Source organism: Nematolebias whitei, chromosome 14 (assembly GCF_014905685.2).
Source record: "Nematolebias whitei isolate Nwh7 chromosome 14, NemWhi1, whole genome shotgun sequence".
NCBI lineage: Eukaryota > Metazoa > Chordata > Actinopteri > Cyprinodontiformes > Rivulidae > Nematolebias > Nematolebias whitei.
This window is the reverse complement of record NC_056511.1, coordinates 39,499,735-39,522,556: the sequence shown is the minus strand read 5'-3', so window position 1 is coordinate 39,522,556 and position 22,822 is coordinate 39,499,735. Positions and strand designations below refer to the sequence as shown.

Genomic DNA, 22,822 nt, shown 5'->3' with positions numbered 1-22,822 from the left:
TGTGGTACATGAGGTGGAACGAAATTGTGTACCCGAGGTCCCAGTTACATCCCAAAAATAACAAAAATATAAAGTATAAAAAGAGATTGTATACAAGGATCTAAGATATATGCTAAACACTAATAATGTAAAATAATATGGTGTATTAAACAGCAGCCTGAGCATGAGTCTGTAGTGAGCAGCAGGGTATGAATACAGCAGCATAAAGGCAAGAGATCAGCAGCATGGATAATCAGCAGCACAGATAAGTCACATATCACCAATTAAAGTGGCATTGCAGTGATTTTCTTTTTCTTCCTTATTTTCTTGGCTAGAGGTTTGTGAGTCTAACAGCTTCAGGGTAGAAGCTGTTCCTCAGTCTAGTGGTTCTACACTTAATGCGCTGCAACCTCCTGCCTGAGGGGAGCGGGGCAAAGGGTGTGTGTGCTGGGTGAGCGGGGTCCTTCATGATGCAGGTGGCCCTCTTCCTGCATCTGGAGGTGTAGATGTCTGTGATGGTGTGGAGGCTGACTCCAACAGTCTGCACCACTCTCTGCAGAGCTTTCCTTTCTGCAGCTGTGCAGGAGCATAAAAAGCTGAAATTAGCAGAAAGAAGCCGAAACAGAACAACAGCTGAAATGAGCAGTAAAATGTTGCAAACAGCTCAAAGAGCTTGAAGGATGTGAAGAGAGCTCCATTAATTTTCAGTGTGAGAAACATGTCCGACAAAGCTAAATGTTGTTAAAGTTAAAATTGCACAAATTACCAAAAGTCAGAGCAGGGGTGTTTTAAATGAGCTGAACGTTTTGAGGCATGAATTGCTGAACAAAAACCGAGGAACGAATTTCAGAACAGAGATGGATCTGAACACAGAATGATTCAGAAACATTCAGGCTGCTGTCTATTCCATGATCTTTACTCGCTGCTTGCGTGTTTCCATCATTTGTGGGATATTTGGGTTTTAGCACCAGGGACAGCACCAAACACGAGGCTTAGCGCCTTCTTTCTGTTTCCCATGTGACTCAGGGGGGGGTCACAGCCCCTCCACCCACCCACACCCCCTCCAGCTTCCACCTCCACATCCACTCTCTTTCTTTCTCCTCGCGGGGACGCAGGCAGGCAGCAGGTCGGTGATGTGGAGGAGGAGGAGGGGGGGAACAGAGACGCAGCTGCGGATATCCGTCTCGTACCTGCCACAAAAAAACGGGGTCTTTTGGCGTCTTCCCTTGTGGTATTTATTTATTTATTTATTTATTTATTGTCCCCCACGCTTGCTGACGGTTCGGTGAGAAGCCTACAAAGATAGTCTGGTTTTGTAACCAGTGCAGCGCGGAGGGAAAACAACCAAACAAACACAATTGAAAATACTTTTTTATTTTTATTTTTTTTAAACCAAGGAGGCGGATTTAAAGCAGAGCAGCGGCACCTGGGATTTTTTTTTTTTTTTTAACCGTTACATTTCAAATTAGCGTAGCCGCGCGCGTGCCGTGGTAGCACACGGAGAGATTTTTTTTTTATGCCTGATTAAAAAAAAAAAAAAAAAGAAGAAGAAGAAAAGACCCCTTTTTTTTTTAGTCCTACGATAGACCTCGTCCTCGTTACCAGAAGAAAGAAAAACAAAGGGTAAGTGGAATATTCTTTTTGTTTTTCTCCTCCCCACCGCCAGCTAACGTCCAGGTAACCGCTGTTAGCTAACGCTGCTCGCGTTTTCTGCAACAATGGTCGTCGTGAATCCACCTACATGGATAAATGTGAGCTGCCCGGCTGGGAAAACTAAGCGAGTGACAGCAACGCCTGGCGTGGGGAGCCATCTCTCCGGGCGTCTGTCTCTCCTCCTTTGTTTGAATCCATGTCAGCCACATTTTTATCTGCGTGTTTTTTCTGTGGGAGCTTCAGCATCTGCTGCTAAACCAGCTACCAGCCAAGCCTTGTTGCTCCTCACTGCTTATTATTATTATTATTATTATTTAGAGCAGCTCAAGCTTAGTTTTTACACTGTTAGCTTGTTTGGTTGCGTTGTGATGTTATTATGATAGGATTGTGATTTGCCCTGCATGTTTCTGAGGCATAGCAAGGATTCATCATCAGCAGGTATGATGTTTTTGTTTTGATGACCATATTGTTGCCACCTCATTAGAAACAGTGCTGATGACCACGTGCTTTAAAATAAACCCAGTAAAAGTGTTAGAGTAAAAAAAAAAGGACAACTTGACATTTTTTGTATATTTAGTAGAGTAGATTGAGAATACAAAAAAAGGGGGCCAAACTTAAAGACTACAAGCCACGGGCCAATTTTAGATCTAGTCACATCTTTTCTTGATTTACAGGTTAATCAAGATGTGGTTGATTGGTTTCATGTGATCTCAGGTTTCATGTGACATTCTCTGTTGCCCTTCCATGTCAAAATCAGAGATTACTGAAAAATCCGACTATTTTTATGGTTTCGTGGTTAGCAAACTGTCATAAGAAGTCTGCACTAGATGAAGTGAGAGGCAATACAAATATTTTACATTTATAATGTTTTTTGCAGGGAGGGGGGTAGAAGACATGTTTACAAGAGCCGGATTTGGCCCACTGTTAGTACTAACAAACAAAAACTATAATCAAGAATTACTGTCAGTCCACCCATATAAACATTTACAGAAGGTTGAAGTAGTGTTTCAAAACTGATATTAAAACGAGACTTCCATCCATCAATCAGTTCACCAATTAATCAATCCATCAGTCAGTCAATCAATCAATTAATCCATCAATCAGTCAATTAATCCATCAATCAACCAGTCAGGTCTTGGGGGTAGCAGCTTGAGTAAGAGGCCCAGATATCTCTTTCTACAGCTAGCTCTTCTGGGAGGACTCCAAAGTGTTCCCAATCAGCTGAGAGACGCCCCAGTCTGTCCTGGGTCTTCCCAGTGTCCTCCCAGTTGGACATGTCCTGAAAACATCCCTAGGGAGACGTCCAGGGGATACCTGAACCACCTCAGCTGACTCCTGTCCATGTGGAGGAGCAGCGGCTCTACCCCGGGTCTCCCTGGAGAACGTATCACCCTATCTCTAAGGGAGAGTCCAGCTCCCCTGCTGAGAAACCATATTTCAAGTGTAAACGCGACATTGTGTAAAATAGGCCACAAATATATTTACCAAATTGGGCCAAACATATCATTTTAAGTCAAGAATGTGCAATGCAGAACAGAGAAATATAGAGGACCCCCCCCCCCACACACACACACTTGGATAAAGGCAAATGTGGAAGAGTTAAACTTATTTAAAAGCTGTTTAAAGCCTGGAGAGGTATGTGGGTATAGTTTAAGCGGCAAACATATCTAATAATAATAAAACCACCTAACAGTTATTTTGGGCCTGAACAACCTGTCAGGAAATGGTTGGATAGTTGATATTTCAGATATTTTTGTCAAACTGACCAGTTTTTTCTGTAGGCTCCTGAAAACGCTTTTGATTTTTTTTTTTTTAACCTCACTATAACCGGCGGCTGGTTTTATAGAAGAACTACAGGTTGGGTTTGAAATAATCTGATGCAATATTTAAATATCCCCCCACCCCCACCATATCAGCCACTCCTTGTGACCTGGAAACTGGTTTTATATCAAAGATTAATTTGGACCAGTTTCTGTTTGTTTGGTTGAGAGTTTGAATTTTTAATGCATGTATGTTTTAGTGATAAAGAAGTGTGATCAAAATTAAAATAAACTATATATAATTAGCTCTTATATTGATTTTTGTGTATTGAATGTAATTATTATCAGGGAAAAGAAAGCAAGTGGGCTTTATTTCTTATAAAGGACTCCCCACTTTCTGTATTTGTTAGTTTTAGTTGATTAGGAGCTATTCCTATAATCTGTTCATCCATGTTAGGTGCTACACTTACATAGGATTTCCTCAGGAATGTATTACTTTGCTAATATTATTTTCACTTGAAAAAAAATAATTCTACTAGAATCGCCTTTCAAATCATTTTTCAGCCGCTGATTAAAAGTGAACCCATATGCAGTTCATTGTAATTTAAGTTTTTCATTTAAATGTTATCTAAATAGTTGTCCAACAAGCAAACTCAAAGGCTAATGTGGTCACCTTTTTAGTGGACATATATACAATATGAAAGTGTACAAAAAAAAATCCCAGATTGATAAAAAAAAAAAAAAAGCCCACCTGTTTTAATCCAAATGAATAAATAAAGGATTTAGTTTTTAACTTTAATTTTTTTCACATATCACAAGTAGCTACATTTTTCTGGATTTATCTAATTAATAATAACATGTATCAATAAAACTAGTTAGAAAATACAAAATTTTTATATCTAGTAAATAAACTACAGAATAAATGTTTGAGCTGCTCCGTACATTGGTTTATGTATTGGAAAGTAGAGATATTTTGATATTGTTGGATCAAGTTTGTGTTTAAACAAATTCATATGTCGGTTTGAGTTAGTTAAAAAATACACAGAATAGTCTTAACTGAATCCAGGTACTAATGTCCAAACGTTATGCTGCAGTCACCTCTCCTGCTTCTCTCATTCTGCATGTTGTAACCTTTTATCAAGTCTAAAAACAGAATTCCTGACAATGTTTCAGTGAACAGGTCAACCGGTTTCATTCGGTGGTCTGTGTGTAAAATAAAAACGACCACTAGAGGGCGATATGAGGACCTGCTGATTCTCACCTGCTTCGTTGCTTTTGAGGATTTGCATCAGGTGTAAGGTTAATGCAGGCCACATGCTTAATTATTAACAGCATCTTTTCAGAGGTGTGACTGAAATGTGGCTTCATGGTCTGTTTAACGCGATGAAAACAAGCGAGCGAGACCATGATGCTGTGTAATTTTGTGCTGAAACATCCAGTTTGCTTGGATAGATTTACTGTCTGTGATGCATTACTTCTGTGCCTTTCTTTGCTTATTTAGGATTTTTGTGTAAACATCAGCTTTGAGCTGCCTTCTGTCAGACTTTTTTTGGGGAGAAAAGTTGAATTTGCCTTAAATGAGTGATTTGCTGAGCGCACCTTGTCACATACATTAGCAGTGCATTGTCTGTTAAATTTGGTGTGTTTTGAGATAAAAGGGATCTCTTAGTTAGTTGTAGGTACAAATTGGGCTCATGTTATAGTCTGCAAAGTAACTACTTTTAATTCATATTCATTTTCTTAGTGTAAGTTAATCATTGCTTCTCTAAAGAATGCCACAGAGATTATATGTGTTGTATTTATTGCTTCAGGATGAGCTGTGGAGCCTTTTTGATGGAGGTCAGGTCATGTTGTTTGATGGATTATAAATGGCCATTTGCTGCCATAGTGCCAGGCTAGATAATTAATACTCACTAACCCCTTCCTGTCTAATATGGCTGCATTGATGATATTTTCTCAGAGCTGCATCTGGTCATTGACGCATGAACCAATGAAGTCCAGGGGCAGTATGGGTTCTCACAATGCAGCATGTCCTCGCTAAATCAAATAAAAAGTGACGTATACCTTGATGATCTTGGTTTTGAAGCATTGGGTAGAAAACGTGTCAAACATCCTTCTCATACAGTTATTTTTTTTTTAACAATAATGGCAGGTGTGTGTTGAGATACAATTGGCTCCCACAGCTTTGACTCTCAAAATCTTTCGTCAGTAATTAATTTTAATAATTCTTTTGTTTCGTGGTGTTCATAGCTTTATTATGCTGCTGCGAACCACACTAAGATTGTAATTGTAAACACCTTAACTCCACATTTGACTTTTATGTTCAAATACAATGCGTCTCGTCTGTAATGGGTAGCTATTGTGCTTGTTTTACTTTTAACTTAGTTTGATAAACATAAAATACCCTGAAAACAAAAAGGCATGAGGTGATTCTTTAGTGTGAAGTCCACAAAGTGGCATTATTGATGGCCCTAACCCCTAATTTTTCCTTATTAATCTGCTTGTTAGATCGGAGACAGAAGCTCTGATAAACTGAAGCTAATGTCCGGAAAGAAAACAAATGATCAGTTTAGTCATATCAAACAAATTCAATAAATCTGCAGCATCATTTCCATGAAACCTAAAATATTCCTTTGCAGTTTTAGAAAGGCTCTTTGAATCCACTTTTAATAATGTAGCATTAGAACTTGTGGGAGTTGTTAAATTTTTTTTGATGAATAATTAAAGAAATGCTTTTGTGGGTTTTTAATACAGTTTTACAAGTAGGCTTATATTAAAGTATATGTTAGTCACTAACATGATATAAAAGCTGCAACAGTAAAAATTGGCTCCTCGGATAACCTCATTAAAGAAGCTCTGTGAGAATACTTAAATATTTGTGCTGCAGATTTCATACTTAGGTCACAGTTTTGTGAGTAAAATGTTAGGATTTTTTGTTTTGTTTTCAGAATGTCAGGCTTACCTGCAAATAATTTCATCAGTGAAGCCGGAAAAAAATATAATTTTGCTGAAGAAAATGAGAAAACGAAACATTTTTTGCTGGCATCTTGTTACGCCTCTGAGTTGAGTAAAAGCAATAAAATATATATTTACAACCAGAGAAAGATTTACCTCAAGCATTTTTGCATTCAGAACAAAATATTTGTAACGTGTTTTCAAAATTATACAAACGGTAAATGGATTGTACTTACATAGCGCCTTTCTAACTAGTCAAGATACTCAAAGTGCTTTACAACACCATCTAAATGACCCTTTACTGTGAACATTTTGGAGAAAGTGGTGTACTCTCAGATCTGAACTTATTTAAACAAAAACTCACTTTTTGAAAAGTTTCAGTCTGGCTTTCGTCAATATCGCAGTACAGAAACCGCATTATTAAAAGTTGTGAATGATATTAGGATGAGCTCAGATGCTGGCTGTTGTTCTGTCTTCGTGCTTCTAGATCTTTCTGCTGCTTTTGATACAGTTGATCATAATATTCTACTGAGCCGACTAAATTATTGGTTAGGTGTTAGAGACATTGCTCTGAGGTGGTTCAAATCTTATCTTCATGACAGAACTTTTTCGGTAATTTCTGGCAATAATTCCTCCAGTTCAGCTTCTCTCACCTGTGGTGTCCCCCAAGGGTCTATTCTTGGGCCACTATTATTTTCTATTTATATGCTACCACTTGGTCAGGTTATTCATAAATTCAATGTTTCTTTTCATTTTTATGCAGACTATTCCCAGATTTATTTTTCTATTAACCCATCAGACCTCTCCACACTCAATAAACTTTATCTCTGCCTTACAGACATCAAAACCTGGATGTCTGATAATTTTCTTTCACTCAACAACGATAAAACTGAGGTGATGGTTTTTGGCCCCAAGGCCAAAAGGGATTTAGAAGTTCAGTCCCTTTCTGTTCTTGGTTTTAGCTGCACTCGTGAAGCCAGAAATTTGGGGGTAACCTTTGATTCTGATCTTGGTTTTTCTAAACATTTTAAGAACATCACTAAAACAACATTTTTTTTCAAATTAAGAATATTGCCAAAATCAGAGCATTTGTCTCTTTAACTGATGCAGAAACTCTTGTTCATGCCTTTTGTCTCTTGTCATCTTGATTATTGTAACTCTTTATTTTCTGGTCTGCCCCAAAGTTCTCTGTATCGTCTTCAACCAGTGCAAAACACTGCAGCTAGAGTTCTCACAAGATAAATATCAGCACATCACTCCAGTTCTGTCCTCATTGCATGCTCCCTGTGGTTTTTAGAATTAACTTTAAAATTGTATTGTTTGTTTTTAAATCCCTGAACGGTCTTGCGTCATCATATCTATCTGCTTCTTACCCCTACATCCTTCTTGCAACCTCAGATCTTTAAAACTGTTGTTACTTTCCACTCCCAGAGCTCGACTGGTGACAGAAGGAGGGAGGGCGTTTATGGTCTGGGCTCCTAATTTGTGGAATGCTCTTCCTTTAAATATTAGACAGTCCTCTTCATTGTCTTCTTTGAAATCATTAGTTAAAACTTACTTCTTTATAAGGCTTTTAATATTTGAATTTCTTTCTTTTTTATGTTGTTATTTTAATTTATTTGGTATACTTTTGTGTTTCTGATGTCATTTCTGATGTTTTAATTGATTATGTGAAGCACTTTGTAACATTTGTTTGAAAGGTGCTATACAAATTTATTATTATTATTATTATTATCTGTTCTCATATCCATCCAGTCGTATAGCACTCTACTAGATCTCTACAAAGCTAATCAAAAGAATCATTCTAAAGAGACTAGTCAGTGCTTTTAGATCACTTTCATACACAGATGGGACACGCATCAAAGACGATGAGGGGTTCGGTGTCTTATCCAGGGACACTTGAACATGTGACTGCTGGAGTCAAACCCCCAACTCTCCCATTGGAGAACAACTGCTCTAACCACTCAGCCACAGCCACCCATGGAAGGCTGTACAAGGAATAGTGTTATCAGCAAGTTGCTTAGTTTCCCTTCATCAGTCAGTCCATCGGTCCGTACATGTTGTGAACATATATGTATATGTGTGTATGTGTGTAAACTGGCCACCACTATCATTTGAGGAAGCAATGCTTTATAATTTTTATATTGCTTCATTGTTTATTTTCCTGAAATGATTGGAATGGTTGGTGGGGTGGCCAATGAACATGTGGTGACCAAGGCCAACATTACCCACCCCCCCGGCTCCACCATTGCACCTGGTGGTGGATAAAATTGCTCCTTCCACGCACCAGGATTTGTCACTCTGCACTGCCTCTGACAAGCAAAAAAACATCCTCTGTTCTTCTCCACAGTGTAACTCCTGCCCTCTTGAATATCTTGCACCAAAACATTGAGGTTTACTTACATTCTTTGTTCAGTTCCAGTCCAGTAAAACACTCATCTAAAAAATTTACATTCACTGTTCAAATCCCTCCACAACAGGGGACTTAAAGGCATCCCGTTGTGACATGGTTTCAAATTTATACAGGAAAAATGTAATCAGAAAGCTGCTTAGTTTTCTTTTAAATGACAAAATAAATGATACTGATCTGACAGAAAATGTGGCAATACAGTAAATGAGTAAATTTGTTGTTGGCAAAATTTTATTTAGTGCTTCAAATTGAGCAGTTTTTTAAAATTATATTTTATTTAACCTTTATTTTACCAGGATAAAAACCCATTGAGATTAAAAACCTTTTCAAGTGAGCCCTGGCCAAGAGGCAGCAACAAATGCAACACAATAAAAAAATTACATAAAAAAAAAATTATGTTCTAAAACTTTTCTACTTTATTTAACAGCAAAGTATCTTGTTGAACTTTAAGCAGCTCACAATGACCCAGCATGCTGTCCTGTTGGTATCTGTTTTTTTTAATGTTATTATTTTTGACATGAATAATTATAGGTTATTTATCTTTATTACAGCAGAGCTTAATGAGTTTTCACCCTATTAGTGGATCAGAATATTACGAAGAGGGTGTGTAGTGTTTGCACTATGTTTGAGCAATGATCTCCATCGTTCCCACAGAAGTGTAGTTTGTAGTTATTTGTTACATTTTTCAGACTTTGATTCTGCCTTATTAAAGTAAAATAAACATCCTAGTGGAGTTTCCACTATTCCCTTTTGTAGAAAATTATTCAGGCCACATAAAAGCAGCTCAGCGCCATGTAGGTGTGTAGTCACATAGATGAAGATGTCATTATTGAATCAGCAGGGTGAAGCGGTGAGCGCTTTACACCGCCCACTTCACACACACATGCACCAGTTTGGTTTTCTGGCCACCTTAGTTGTTATCTCAGAGGCACATTGGCAGTGGATCAAATTTAAATTCCCTGTGTTTCCACACTTTACACAGAAAAGGACAAAGGTGTTTGAGGAGCTGGTTGATTTCAGTGCATCGATAACATTATTTCTTCTCCTCAACCAAACAGGAGAAATGCAACAACTTTCTGTAAAACGTTAGGGAGCGAAGCTTCTCTAGGACTTGTAGAGAAGCTCTGTTGCCAGCTCTGATATTGCTCGGCTTAAAACTACTTCTTCTGAAAACTGTTGTCTCCGTTATCTTTCCCCCATTCAAAATGTGTCTGCTCCTACAACATACCACAAAACTGTCCTCCAGATTATTCCTCCTCATTATTTTTGTAGTTGACAGAGCTGTGACTGGTATGAAAGAGAAAATGTTATTGCAGTCCTTTGCTGTTCTCCCGACTACAATCTAATTTCAGCTGTCCAAACTCTGGGTTGTTTGTCAGGCAGTTTAATAATAAAATCAATTATAGAGAAATCCACCTGCCTTTCCTTGAGCTTCTCACATTGTAGTGTTGGCTGAATTATATTTAAAGTACTGCAAAAGTCAAACGACAAAACCACACAGTGCCACCTGCTTTGTCCAAATGACAATGGTAAAACAGGGACATTATAGTATATTTTTAGTATTCCAGCTAAGTTGGGAAAACTGCTGATGTGGGTCTTGAAAGGCACCAACTTGACAACTTACTGGTAGTTGGTCAATAACATACACTCTGCCTGTAATACTGTACTGTAAATAGTCTGCCATTCTCAATGTTCCTATACATATTGAACATTATTATTGATAATCTTATTTATTATATATTGTATTGTTTATTAACATTTTAGGAACTTTTGTGTGAAATCTTTAAATCTTTTTATCTGTTGCTGCTGATACACTGGAATTTCCCATCCGTTGGACAATAAAGGCTGTTTTTATTCTATAAGAGACTCCGGAATTATGTTGTGATATGTTGAAGTAATTGGTCTATAGTTTTAAAAAAATATATTTTTTATTGCACCTATGTGAGATTTTTTTTTCCCATGTCCTGAACAAAAATAGGACGTCTTTCTCAGAACTGGACATTTTTGATGTCAGGGAAAGTTTAGAGGTGTTCTGCTCCATGTAGGTTTTCACTACCCCGAGGCTGACATCAAGTGGACCTGAAGCCTGGTTTCAACTCAGTTTTTGCAGCTGCCACATTCCTTACTGAAGATAAATTGTTGGGACAGATGGCAAAAGAGACTTCAGTGTTTAAGTATTGGGGGAGGAATTAATTAGGCTGTGTTTAAAGTTTATCATGACTAAGTGCAAAGTGAGGCTGCAGAAATATGGTGGGGAAACTGGATTCAGTAAGGATGAGTTCTGGGACTGGACTGGATAAGGGGAGGTGAAGAAAATGCTGTCTTAAAAAAAAAAAAAAAAAGTCCAGCTCATTTACTCTGTCAGGTGTTCAATATTGAGTAATACCACTTCATGCTATTCTGTGGGGGTTGTATTTTCCACACAGTTTTGGTAGTCTTTCACACACCCTTCATACTATTTAAGTTAGTACCTCAATCATACCAGTGAGGGAAAAAATAATCTGGCAAAAATGTGTGTTTTAAGCACACTGGAAAATGCAGGATGATACAAAAAATGCAAAACATTTCCTGAGCTGATGCATCATATTTTACTGAATACTTGGTGCAAAACATTTAAAAGGGTTACTTAGCCTTGTTAGATTTATCTACCTGAATCACTGAACATTCATCAGGACATAATACATTCATGAAATGCCTGTCCCCACAAATAAATAGGATTTAAAAAATTAAAATAAAAAATGTTGAGCTAGGTAACGACTTCTAACGTGGCTGAGTCAGGTCCTCTAGATGGATTCATCTTTGTCGAAACGTTTCGTGTTTTATCCAGAAAACTTCTTCAGTCTGAGGAGCTGCAACAAACTTAAGTTTGCCGTCTTTAGCTTTTGACGAAGACGTTTGATCTTAACCTCACTCCCTCTTGCTTTTTTTGCTCTCTTGTCCCGTTAACATCAGAGCCTCTCTTTACACAGCTTCTGAATCGAAAATTATTATGGATTTGGTCAGCTGGTCCCTCAACGCAATTAATAAATTTTTTTCCACCAGACAACAGGGTGCTGGAGAGCCCTCATGCCCCGAATGGACCTACACAGCTGAGTATGTCATTGATTCCTGGAGTGAGTGGAAGATTGTGTGCCTATCTGTGCTGTCCGTGGAGGATGTAGAAGATGTGTACATTTAGATGTATGATAACAGGGTTTCTGCTTTTTGGAATTGGTGGATACCTTGAATATTGACATTAGGCAGATGTTGGCAGCAGTTTTGGAATGGTAAAGCTACCAGCCTTATGTGAAGGATTAATTTGTGCCCCGAGCTCTCAGACTCATGCTTACCGAGCTCAACCACAAGCTGGATGCGATTTCTGAGAATCGTAGGCCGTTTGCGGCTCCTGGAACTCACCAACATGAAGGATCCAATCTTGGCGAATTCTAAATCGAGGACAGACTGGGTGGAATGTCCACTAATTCTGGCTGTTTGGATTTGCCATTGAGTGTACCAGCAGAACTTGAAGGCAGACAGAAAAACGAGTCTGATGGTCCAAACAATTATTTATCTGAATTTGGCCTCCCTGCTGGCCTCGGACAGGTCAACTTATCTCAAATTGCTCCTGGAGGATGCGTAAACTAGAAGCTTTGCCTGCTCCCCTCTCCCAAGGACTTCTGTGGCCTTATCAGAACCATGATGCTAATAGACATCATTTTATCAGAACTTTGGAACTTTCTTGAGTGTTTATGGATAACTCACTGGCTTTGTTGACCTCTATGCATAAATGTATTATGATGTCATTGTATGTTGCAGCTTTATGTTGCAAATACTTTTTTTTGCATCTTTTACACTGTTTAACGACCAGAAAATTGTGTGACGTGATTTTTTTGGCTTCCTCTATCCTTGTGTTCTCTTTTTCTCATCTGCCTGTATGTTGTATGTAACAGGTCTCTCTTGTAAATGAGTCTTCGAGGCTCAATGGGAACTAACTTGTATGGATAAAGTAACAAAAAAGTGCCCTGATGGCCGCTTGCTATTCACAGAGGACTGAGTGATACTTGCAGTAACAGCATTGTAAGATGGGTACAGTTGAACCCGGAGGTCTCCGCTTCTGTTTCACGATGGACGAATTCTCTTCACAAAGATGGCTTCCTTAAAGGAAGCCATCTTTGGAAAGAAGAAAACTCATGGTAACAGTCCATTGTTAAACAGGGGTGGAGGCCTCCGTGTTCCACTCTCCCCCTCTTACAATGCTGTTATTGCATCACTCGGTATCACTGCAACGATGGACTATTACAATACAAGTTCTCTTCTTTAAAGGAAGAGAACTCGTCCATCAGTAAACGGGGCGGAGGCTTCCGGGTTTAACTGTACCCCTCTTACAATGCTGTTGATGCATATGATTATTAGGGGTGTAACGGTACGCTAAAATCACATTTTAGTTCGGTTCAGTTTCAAGGAGGGCTCTGTTCGATTAATTTTTAGTACAAAAATGGCCAAAATGAAGACTTTCAAAACATTTATTTTGTAAATATGCCAAGTAAACAATAAGTTTGTATAAAAATAAATAAATGTGACCCATTTGATTATTTTTTTTAAATAAACAGCACTTTTTACAATAAATAAACTATACTGACAATAATAAAAATCTTAATAAATTCAATAACAGTCAAAATCAGAACAATAGACAGCAACAGACCGTTTATTTGATGTTTGTTTATTTGATGTTTGTTTATTTGACATTAAATGTGATCCTGTCTAACTCTGAATGCTAGGAAACATCTTGTATCTGTGACTTTCCTTTCCTCTATTGATTACGGTGCCATTATTTATATGAACGCTCCTACAAGAACCCTGCAGATGTTGGACACTGTCTATCACAGTGCACTAAGATTCATAACTGGCTGTGATTATTGTACCCACCACTGCACCCTGTATTCACTGGTTAACTGGACATCATTAACTTCACGCAGACTCTCCCACTGGTACATTTTCATCTTTAAATCACTTCTTGGTCTGTTGCCTTCATACATCTCCTCCTACATGTCTCTGCGTGAGTGCAGCTACAGCGTGCGCTCTCAGGACATTATTACCTGCAGTATTCCCTCAGTGAGGACTGAACTAGGCAAAAGGGCCTTCTCATACTCCGCTCCTGTTTCTTGGAATATCTTACAAAAACATTTGAAGCTCTCGACCTTGACCTCTCTAAGTGGCTCTAAGAATCTGTTGGACTCCTGGCAGGGACCAATGCAGACATGTTCCTGGTTTTAGTTTTCTACATTCGCCTTAGAATCTAGCTGTTTTTTGTTACTTTTCTTTTTTTATCCATCCTATTTCTAACAAAATTAAAAAAAAAAAAAAATTGTATGACTTTTTATAACTGTTTATTGTTGTCATTGTTCTTTGTTGAAATCAGGTCTCTCTTGTAAATGAGTCCTCGAGGCTCAATGGGATTTACCTGTCTCAATAAAGGTTGAATGAAAGTTTACAATCTAACTAATCAAATTTCAAGATTTTGGCCAAAAAGACGAACTTGTCCACATTTTCTGCCAAAAGCACAGATCTAGTTGCAGTGAATATCTCCAGACGTGGAGAAAACCGCTCACTAGCAACATTAGCAGCAATAGAGAGGTTGCACTTTGCTGGCTGAATTTGGCCTCGTTACTCACAACCTCTTGGACCTGCTCCCACAGGTGGGACAGGTCCCTGGAAGAGTTCAGAGTTCACTCACAGACTTTTTAGCTGGAGGTGATCTCTGTTGGATTTCCCTGAAGGGAAGAAGATTCAGCTTCTATCTCTGTCCCAGGCTGGAAGTAAAACACGGAGGTAAAAAAATGAGTTAATAAGATTATAATTTTAAATTAAAAAAGTTAAATAGATAATAAAATAGCAATACCTCTTCTTGAACGGCCATCATTTCTGTTATGAGGTGGTTGAATCTCTCGTTCATCATCATCAGGGCAGGGCTTTAATCTGGGCTCTGGGGCTTGTTGACAATATCAGTTTGAGCTTTTTCATAAAGTGCCATTACAACTGTTTGGCTGAAGTATTGACATGATGGGATCTTGTAGCGGGGCTCAATAACTTTAAAGCCGGCGCATCAACATTCGAACGTATATCCAGAGCTTTAAAAACTCCTACAGCTTGTGTTATTGCTTTGGACCGATCTGAATTACCTGATAAAGGTTGTTTAAATGCTGCCGTTATCGGTCTTTGCACCAACTAAGACGCGTTCACATTCGGATGATGTCGTTTCAAGTCCGTTAACAAGTTAACTTCGACACACAGCTTTGGATTTGTTTACTTGTCTTTTAACAAGAAAGCCATAATGTTCCCAAACAGGAGACTGCAATGAGAAGCTAGATTGCTAATGCTGAAACACTGAGGTTTATTTGCATTTCTTGCTCAATTCCAGTCCAGGAAAATGTTCTTTTGTAAAACTGCAAACATTCACTAATCCTTCAGTGACAAACAATCAGTGTTCTGCTTGTTAAAATGGTAAAAGTAGCTTGAAGATGAGCATAATCTGAATAAAATTCCATTCACTGATATTTTTACTTTCTAGTGCCCTTAAATGTTGCTGTTACTGTGGTTTCCAGTCAAATGTATCAGGAAGCACAGCATTGCCATGTGGGAGGAACAGTAGGCAGCACTATAATTATTTTGCCACTTATTCGAACTATTATTAGTCAGCTTCAGGACTGCTTCACAATTATCTTGAGATTAACAAGATCCCAGTCTGTTTGTGAAATTTTGGCATGAGTAGCAATTGAATTGTAAGGGTATGTATGCCACAAGGACATTTATATTATTTATCACAATAAGATGGTGCTAAATGTTGTTGTCAGTGTTTCGTTAATATTAGCATTTAAATTTTGGGTGGAATTGCAACAAAACTTTATTAAAAAAAAAAATTAATAAGAGATTGGAAAAAATATGTTAGTGCCCCATACCAAACAAATGTGTCTATGCGAGTGTCTGTGGGACACACAGATCAGTTGAGTGTTGGATGAATGTGATGCTACATGTCAACAAAGAGCCTGTGCTGACCTGTTCAGCAGTGTATTCAGGCTGGGATCAGCAGCCCGTGGAGGGGCCTCTGATGCACATGTGCCTCTGGCTGCCTCATCTCAGTAAATAGAAGAGGCTTGGATGGCTGGCCTCAGCTCGGTGCCGACTTTCATTGTGTGGGGCCGGTTGAGTGTGACAGCCTTTGTGCACTGCACTTTGGAGTTCATCTTAACACACTCCACGCTCATGAGTGTCACGCACAGTTTTATTTGTGCACACAGCTTGCACCTCATCTTGAACTCATTTATGTGATTTATGTGAAACTCGTTGCAGTTTTGCACTCTTTAAGATGACTAGAAAAATAAAATCTAAAACGGGACTAAAAGAATATTGCTTTTTGGCAATACGACAGCTCAGTGCTTTGCGCTGTTGCCTCACAGAAGGAAGGTCCTGGGTTCAATCCTCAGTTTGGCCCTTGGGTCTTTCTGTGTGGAGTTTGCATGTTCTCCTCATGTTTGCGTGGGTTTTCTCTTAGGTACTCTGGTTTCCTCCCACAGCCCAAAAACGTACTGCGTGTTTGGCTGCCTTCAGGCCCAGGCCTCCTTTTGAAAAAGAGAACTGTGGTTATTGTTGTTAGAACTGTGGAACTGTCTGGTAAAATAAAGGTTAAAAAAATTGCTAAAGTTAAAGGTAAATATCTGATGATATTTTTAGTATTTTATATAACAATGTAGTACAGTGACATTTATGTGGTGGTGCAGCCAGATCTGTAGCTCCTTTGTTCACTGTTCTACAGGGAGTGGTTTTGTGTTTATGTGTATTTCTGTGCGTGTGTCAACTGTATTCCCATGGCGTGCATCGACAGTGTGGCAGGCTAATGTGCACAGGCCTAATTCCCTGTGGGTGTCTGATTATGAGCTCTGCGTTTCTTTTCCTCTTTCTGATTACTGGGTGCAGTGACAAACAGACCATCTGGGCAAAGGGAAGCAGCTCTGGGAGGGGATGAGGGATCACAGAATCAAAAAATAAAGAAGACAATGATGCAGCATGTCATGCCGCTGGCATGACAATTTTTCAAAAGTGAAAATGTCATAAACAGGAGCTGAATTAAGTGCCTAAAGAAACAAATTAGTGCGGGCGGGTTGAAAAAGACATTTATTGCTCCTGATACCAGCAGTTCATGCTAATCCAGGTACAAATCCAGCAATGTTCAGTCAGGTCATCTGGATGGTTTCTTTTAATTAAAATAAAAAATTCCGAGATGTTTCATCCTTCATCCGAAGGACTTCTTCAGTCCGAGAAGCCAAAAACAAATTGGTGTCCCACAAATGCCACACTCTCATTGTGAGGAAAAAACAGTTTACTTGTGATAAGATGGTTTCTGGGGCCCGCTCTCTCCCCCGCCAACACCTCTGAGGCAGTCATGCCACAATGGTTCCAAACACCAACAGTTCATTGTTGGATTTGTACCTGGATTATTGAGCATGTACTGTTTGTGTTTTGAATCATTTTGGCATGACCGCCTCAGAGGAGTTGACTGGGGAGAAGGCGGGCCCCAGAAACCAGCTTATCATCAGCAAACTTGTTTTTTTTCCCCACTATGGGAATGTGGTATTTGTGGGACTCCAGTTTGTTTGTGGCTTCTTCTCACACTGATGAAGTCCTTTGGATGAAGGATGAAATATCTCAGCAAAAAGAAAAAGAAACCGTTCAGATGACCTAACTGAACATTGTTGGAGTGCTCCTGATAGTTTCTGACCTGAAAGGAAAAAGTGGGTATGGACATACCTGTTCAGGGATTCCAGTCACTGGTATGGGATCAGGGTGATTCTCTGTCAGCCCGTTCCCTCCAATGAAGTGTTTCGGACAGATGCAAGTACTCGACCAATTCAGCCACAGAGTCAAATCCAATGATCACATTTCTCTCCCTGAGTAATCTGCTTTGGAAACCACACAAACCAAATAAATTGCATATGAGGCTTGTCAGCATATCGGCCACCACTATTGGATGTCCTGTAGCAACAAAGCTTCCTAGATCCTATTTTTCTGTTGTTGTTTTTTTTATTAGCGCAAACCACGCCTACAGCACTATATTATATTGCTCTCAAAGTTCTGTTTGCCAGACATATGGGCACTTCTGATGTCACATGTTGCGTATGACAAGCCTCATATGCTATGAATTTGGTTCATGTTGTTTCCAAAGCAGAGAGAAATGTAATTTGTTGGATTCGACTCTGTGGCTGAATTTGTTGAGTACTTGCATCTGTTTTAAACACTTTGTTGGAAGGAACGGGCCGACAGAGAAGCACCCTGATCCCATACCAGCAACTGCAGTCCCTGAACAGGTATGTCCATCTATCCATTATGTTTTACCCGCTTTATCTCTTTCATGCCGGAAACTATCAGGAGAACTGAACCGTCTTTTTCAACCCATAGAGAGGTGTGTTTGGTAACCCTGACCAGAGCTATTGTTGATATGGGTTCCTTTCAAACCAAGTGTTGGCATTGAGCTTTTGTGTTGGTAGCATCCCAGACACACAACATCCAGAAAGGAGGATGAAAAAAGTTGAAACTTCCATATATTTTGTTGTTAAAACTGTGAAAGTCTTTTTTTTTTGTTGTTGTTCTGGATTATAATTTTAGAGAATTGGTTTGTCATAAACCTGCTAATTTTTTTTGTTTGCCACATCTGCTGCTTGCCTGTCCCATACATGGTTGTCGTTGTTGTTGTTGTTGTTGTTGTTGTTGTTGTTGTTGTTGTAGTAAACTCTAAATCGCAAATCAAGATCAAAGTTAAAACAAGGTCTATACTTGTTCAGAGCATAACTTTTCATCTGCACAAGATAATTTAAGGAAACTTCATATGAGTTTCTATATTACTGGAGACGGTGTATTGTGTTTTCATCACCACAGCTCTAAGGTCAAAGTCACAAATCAAGGTCAAATGTTTATAGAACGTCTTATGGCTATTGCTATAGATTTCTGTATTGCTGTATAATAGTTTGTTGATGGGTGTATAATTTGCTGTATGCAGAACTCTTATGATCTGTGTTGTATGGGTAGTGTAATATTGCTTCTGGACCACAAAACAGTGTTAGACATTTTTAAGGAATTACGCTCAGAAGGCTTCCGTTTACCAAGCTATCTATTGTGTCTTTTTCAGTGCAATTTTAAACTTTATTTTTATTGGACCTCTGCACAGCATGCATGGTACCATGACAAAATGTTGAGCTGATCCATTTTGTCTGCTGAGTACTACTAATGCACTACATGCTTACACGCTTTGTATAAAAGGGTTTAATCGGTCAACTCGGCTCGCGTGTGTGGCTTTTTTTGTGTGACACATTGTGTTTGTGAGGATGAGTTCAGTTTCATAGTAGGTCAGTGGATTGTTTTGTCTGATCCATTGAAGAGTGATTAGTGGAGACACTGAGCTGAGCCTCTTCCTGCCCATAACTGGGGGAGGATTGCCACTTCGAGGCTCCCGTGACCTCAGTTGTGCTGCTCCCCGACCAACCCCCCACCCCTGAAGCACTCCCGCAAATGGATTGTCATGGAGAGAGCATTTTCTTTGTGACACATTGTAAGAAATCAATTGTTTTTTTACGTCACTAAATTTAAACCTTTACCTTGTCATAATACGCCAGACAGACATGATTTTCAAAGTAATTTGATATTTAAGGACCAACTTTTAATTGTATTTTTTTTAAATGCACCATTATGGTAATTCATCAGGATTTGTCACACTTTAATGTATCCTACAATACAGATTATCATAGTGGGGTGTAAATCGCTCCTGAGCGTGGAGAGGTAAAAGGTCACTGGGGTGGGGGTACATGGAAGTGTTTCTCTGCCGTCATCTTTAATCCCTGCATTTAGTTTCTATTCAAAGCTACGTCTTAATCTGCCTCTAATGGGATTTACTAAGTGTTTTTTTTTGTTGTTGCTGGAAGAGGTCTGTTTTGTATCACTTAGTGTGCAAGACAAAATCTGATCATTTTTAAATACTGTGCATTTAAATTGTTACTTACAAATAAGTTTTATTTATATTTGAGTCAAAATTGTTTCAGGACTATCCAAATACATTTTATTTAGAGACTCCAATAACTATATAATAATGGTTTAACAGACACAATGAAAGTTTTACATTCATCCTCAGTTTTCAGAAACTGTGATGCTGAGCATCCGCACCTGAAGGAAACAACAGGAAAAATAAAACATTTCCTCATTTATGTCACATATTTATCTGGTGGTGTGGTAAGTTCTGTCGCCTCACAGCAAGAAGATTGCTCATTGAGACTAACCTTTATAAATAAAGGTTGAATGAATGAAATTACAGGTTCGCCTCCCAGACTGTCTGTGTATTGTTTGCATGTTCTCAGTGCATGTGTGGGTTTACTACACATACTGTACTTCAGTTTCCTCCCACAGACCAGAAACATGCATGACAGGTTCCTTGGCATCTCTAAATTGTCCCTAGATGTGAGTGAGAGCGTAAATGGTTGTTTGTCTCAATGTGTCTCTGATGGTCTCTGGAGACTGTCCACCGCCTCCCCCACAGCGACCGCTGGACTTGAGCATCAGCTCCCCCGCGAACCGATTAGAGAAGCGAGTAAAGATGGATGACTGACTTTCTCAGCTGATTCTCCTCGAATATGCCACCATGTGTATTTACACACAATCATCTTTCACACCTGGTATAGCAACTTTAAATAGTTGTAACGATAAATTAAACTCGGTCAGTACTGTATAGCCAAGCATAAATGCCAAAATTAATGTTACTAAATGCAACGATTACAGCGCAGTGCAACATTGAATAGATAAATTGATTACTTTTTGACTGGAGAAAATGTGGGACGAACTGTTTTTAGGAGATTTTTTTTTTTTTATCACCGTTTGTTTATTAAAGTTTTTCTCTTTATACATACAAATTGGAATCTGTGGGTACAAAGGAGTCGTACTTATGTTCTGTTTAAACAACATACTTAAACAAAAATTCATCCAAATAATCCCATTCACTCCTATCCAAGTCACTGCCCTATGTCTGCACATTACATCCTTAAACTTGACAAAAAGGGAGAGCACATTTTAATAACAATTATAATAATAATAAAGGAATTCACCTGAAATATTAATGTATATTTTGGAATGCATCAAGAAAGGGTTCCCATATTTTTTTTAATTTTCCAGTAGAGTGCTGAACAGAACACCTTATTTTTACTAGTTCCAAGCATGACATAAGGTCATATAACCACTGTTTATGAGTTGGAGGGACAACACCCTTCCATCTGATTAGAACTGCACGCCTCGCTAACAAGGAACAAAAAGACGACACCTGCCTTTTGGAGGCTGATGGAGGCAACTCTTCATCACTGATGCCAAAAAGAGCCAAGAGAGGACTAGGTGTTACTGCCACTCTGAGAAATCTGGACAGGGTGTTAAAAACATCTGTCCAGAAAGGAGATATTTTTAAACTAAAACCAGCCTAGGTTATTTTTGACATCAACCAGAACTTTCAGGGTGGTTCTTGTATTGCTGAACATTTCTGATTGGTTGATAACTCTGCACTTTACAATGGAAATTGGGATTATTTTACAGCAAACGTTTTAAGAGACGAATAGAAATGCTACACATGTGCAAATTGCAGAACACTTCCACATGATTTTCTACTGTGGATGAGAGAGCGCTGTTGCTTTCTGATGAGTAGCAGCTCCTGCACTGTGGGGAAAATTGTGAGGGAGGTGTGGCACACTTCCACAGACTTAATTAGCCTAATCTAGCCTGTACCTTTTTAGACTGGTGTAAATGGAACCGAAGCACTTCAGGACATGTTTCACCTCTCTGAAAATGACCCAGCATCTGTAAATGATGGATACTTTAGGTCCAAGTGCATCATCATATGTCATATTTTACATGTGTTGCCCAGGTCTACAGAAGCACTTACACTAAATATTTGGTTAATGGACTAACCTGGTGACAGTTGCTTAACTTATCTCACTGTTTCTATCTTTTAAACACACTGGCCGTTGCAACCTCAATTTGCATTTGACTGTCCTATAACTGTAGAGTGCACCTTAGAAGCTGTGTGAAGTGTGTGATGCACATCTTTTTATTTGTTTTACCTTTTTTAAAGTTGTGTCTTAGATTGAGTCTTTATAAATATATAGATATATAGTTTAAGTCAAGAGCCAGGTTTGGGAGCCTTCTAGTTTTTCATGTTATGTTTTGTATCTTCTGTCACTGACCTTGGATGTTTTTTGCATGTTCGTTTCTACTTCATAGGTTGGATGCGTTTTCCCCAAGCCTCGACACCATGAGCACAATCTCACCAACGGACTTTGACAGCTTGGAGATCCAGCAGCAGTACAACGACATCAACAACCGCTGGGACCTGGCAGCGGAGACCGACTGGGACAATGAGAACAGTTCAGCACGGCTCTTTGAACGCTCTCGCATTAAAGCTCTTGCAGGTATGTTGCACAAACAAGTCAGTCAAGGCATCCGTGAGTGTCCTGGGGTGTATGTCTGCTACAAATACATTAGCTGTGTGTGAACTCAGACTCTTTCAATTAGAATTTAGAGTTTTAACAGATGCAGTCAATTCTCTTAAAGGCTGATGTGGGGAGTGAGCATTAATGCTTTTGTTTTGGAAAACTATTAAAGTCAGTTGAAATCCAGGAAGCTCGTTTTACAATTCCCCCAGCATCCCTCAGCAGTGTAGCTATACTCACTTTATGTTAACACGAGCCCTTTTACACAGTTTGTTTGAAACAATTATTTGACAAGATGTATAAAACGCATAATTTCTGGTGTTTTATTTTTTTAGCTTTACATCATCTCTTGAACACCGTCAGATATTTTGACCAGACTCTAATTATATTTATGTTGAATTTAATGGTTTTGTTTTAAGAGAAGGTATATTATATCCAAAATTTAACTCTCAAATATAAACAAGACATTTTTGACTTGCCGGTAGATATGTTACAGCTGTTGAACACTTTATTGTAAATGTTCATCAAATTTTAAACATCTTGAGATTTTCTAATTCAAAAGTAAAATTATATCGCATGTC

The 22,822-nt window shown here is 38.8% G+C and overlaps 1 protein-coding gene across 1 annotated transcript in view; it reads left to right on the top strand.

Annotated features, from left to right (window-relative positions):
• The first annotated feature begins 1,021 nt into the window (after positions 1–1,021).
• The window catches only part of LOC119420683 (spectrin beta chain, non-erythrocytic 1), a 67,688-nt gene continuing 45,887 nt past the window's right edge, over positions 1,022–22,822 (top strand). The window contains exons 1-2 of the mRNA XM_037688112.1: positions 1,022–1,602; positions 22,033–22,220. Coding sequence (XP_037544040.1) covers positions 22,064–22,220 — 157 coding nt within the window. The 5' untranslated portion in view covers positions 1,022–1,602; positions 22,033–22,063. The remainder of the gene's footprint in view (positions 1,603–22,032; positions 22,221–22,822) is intronic.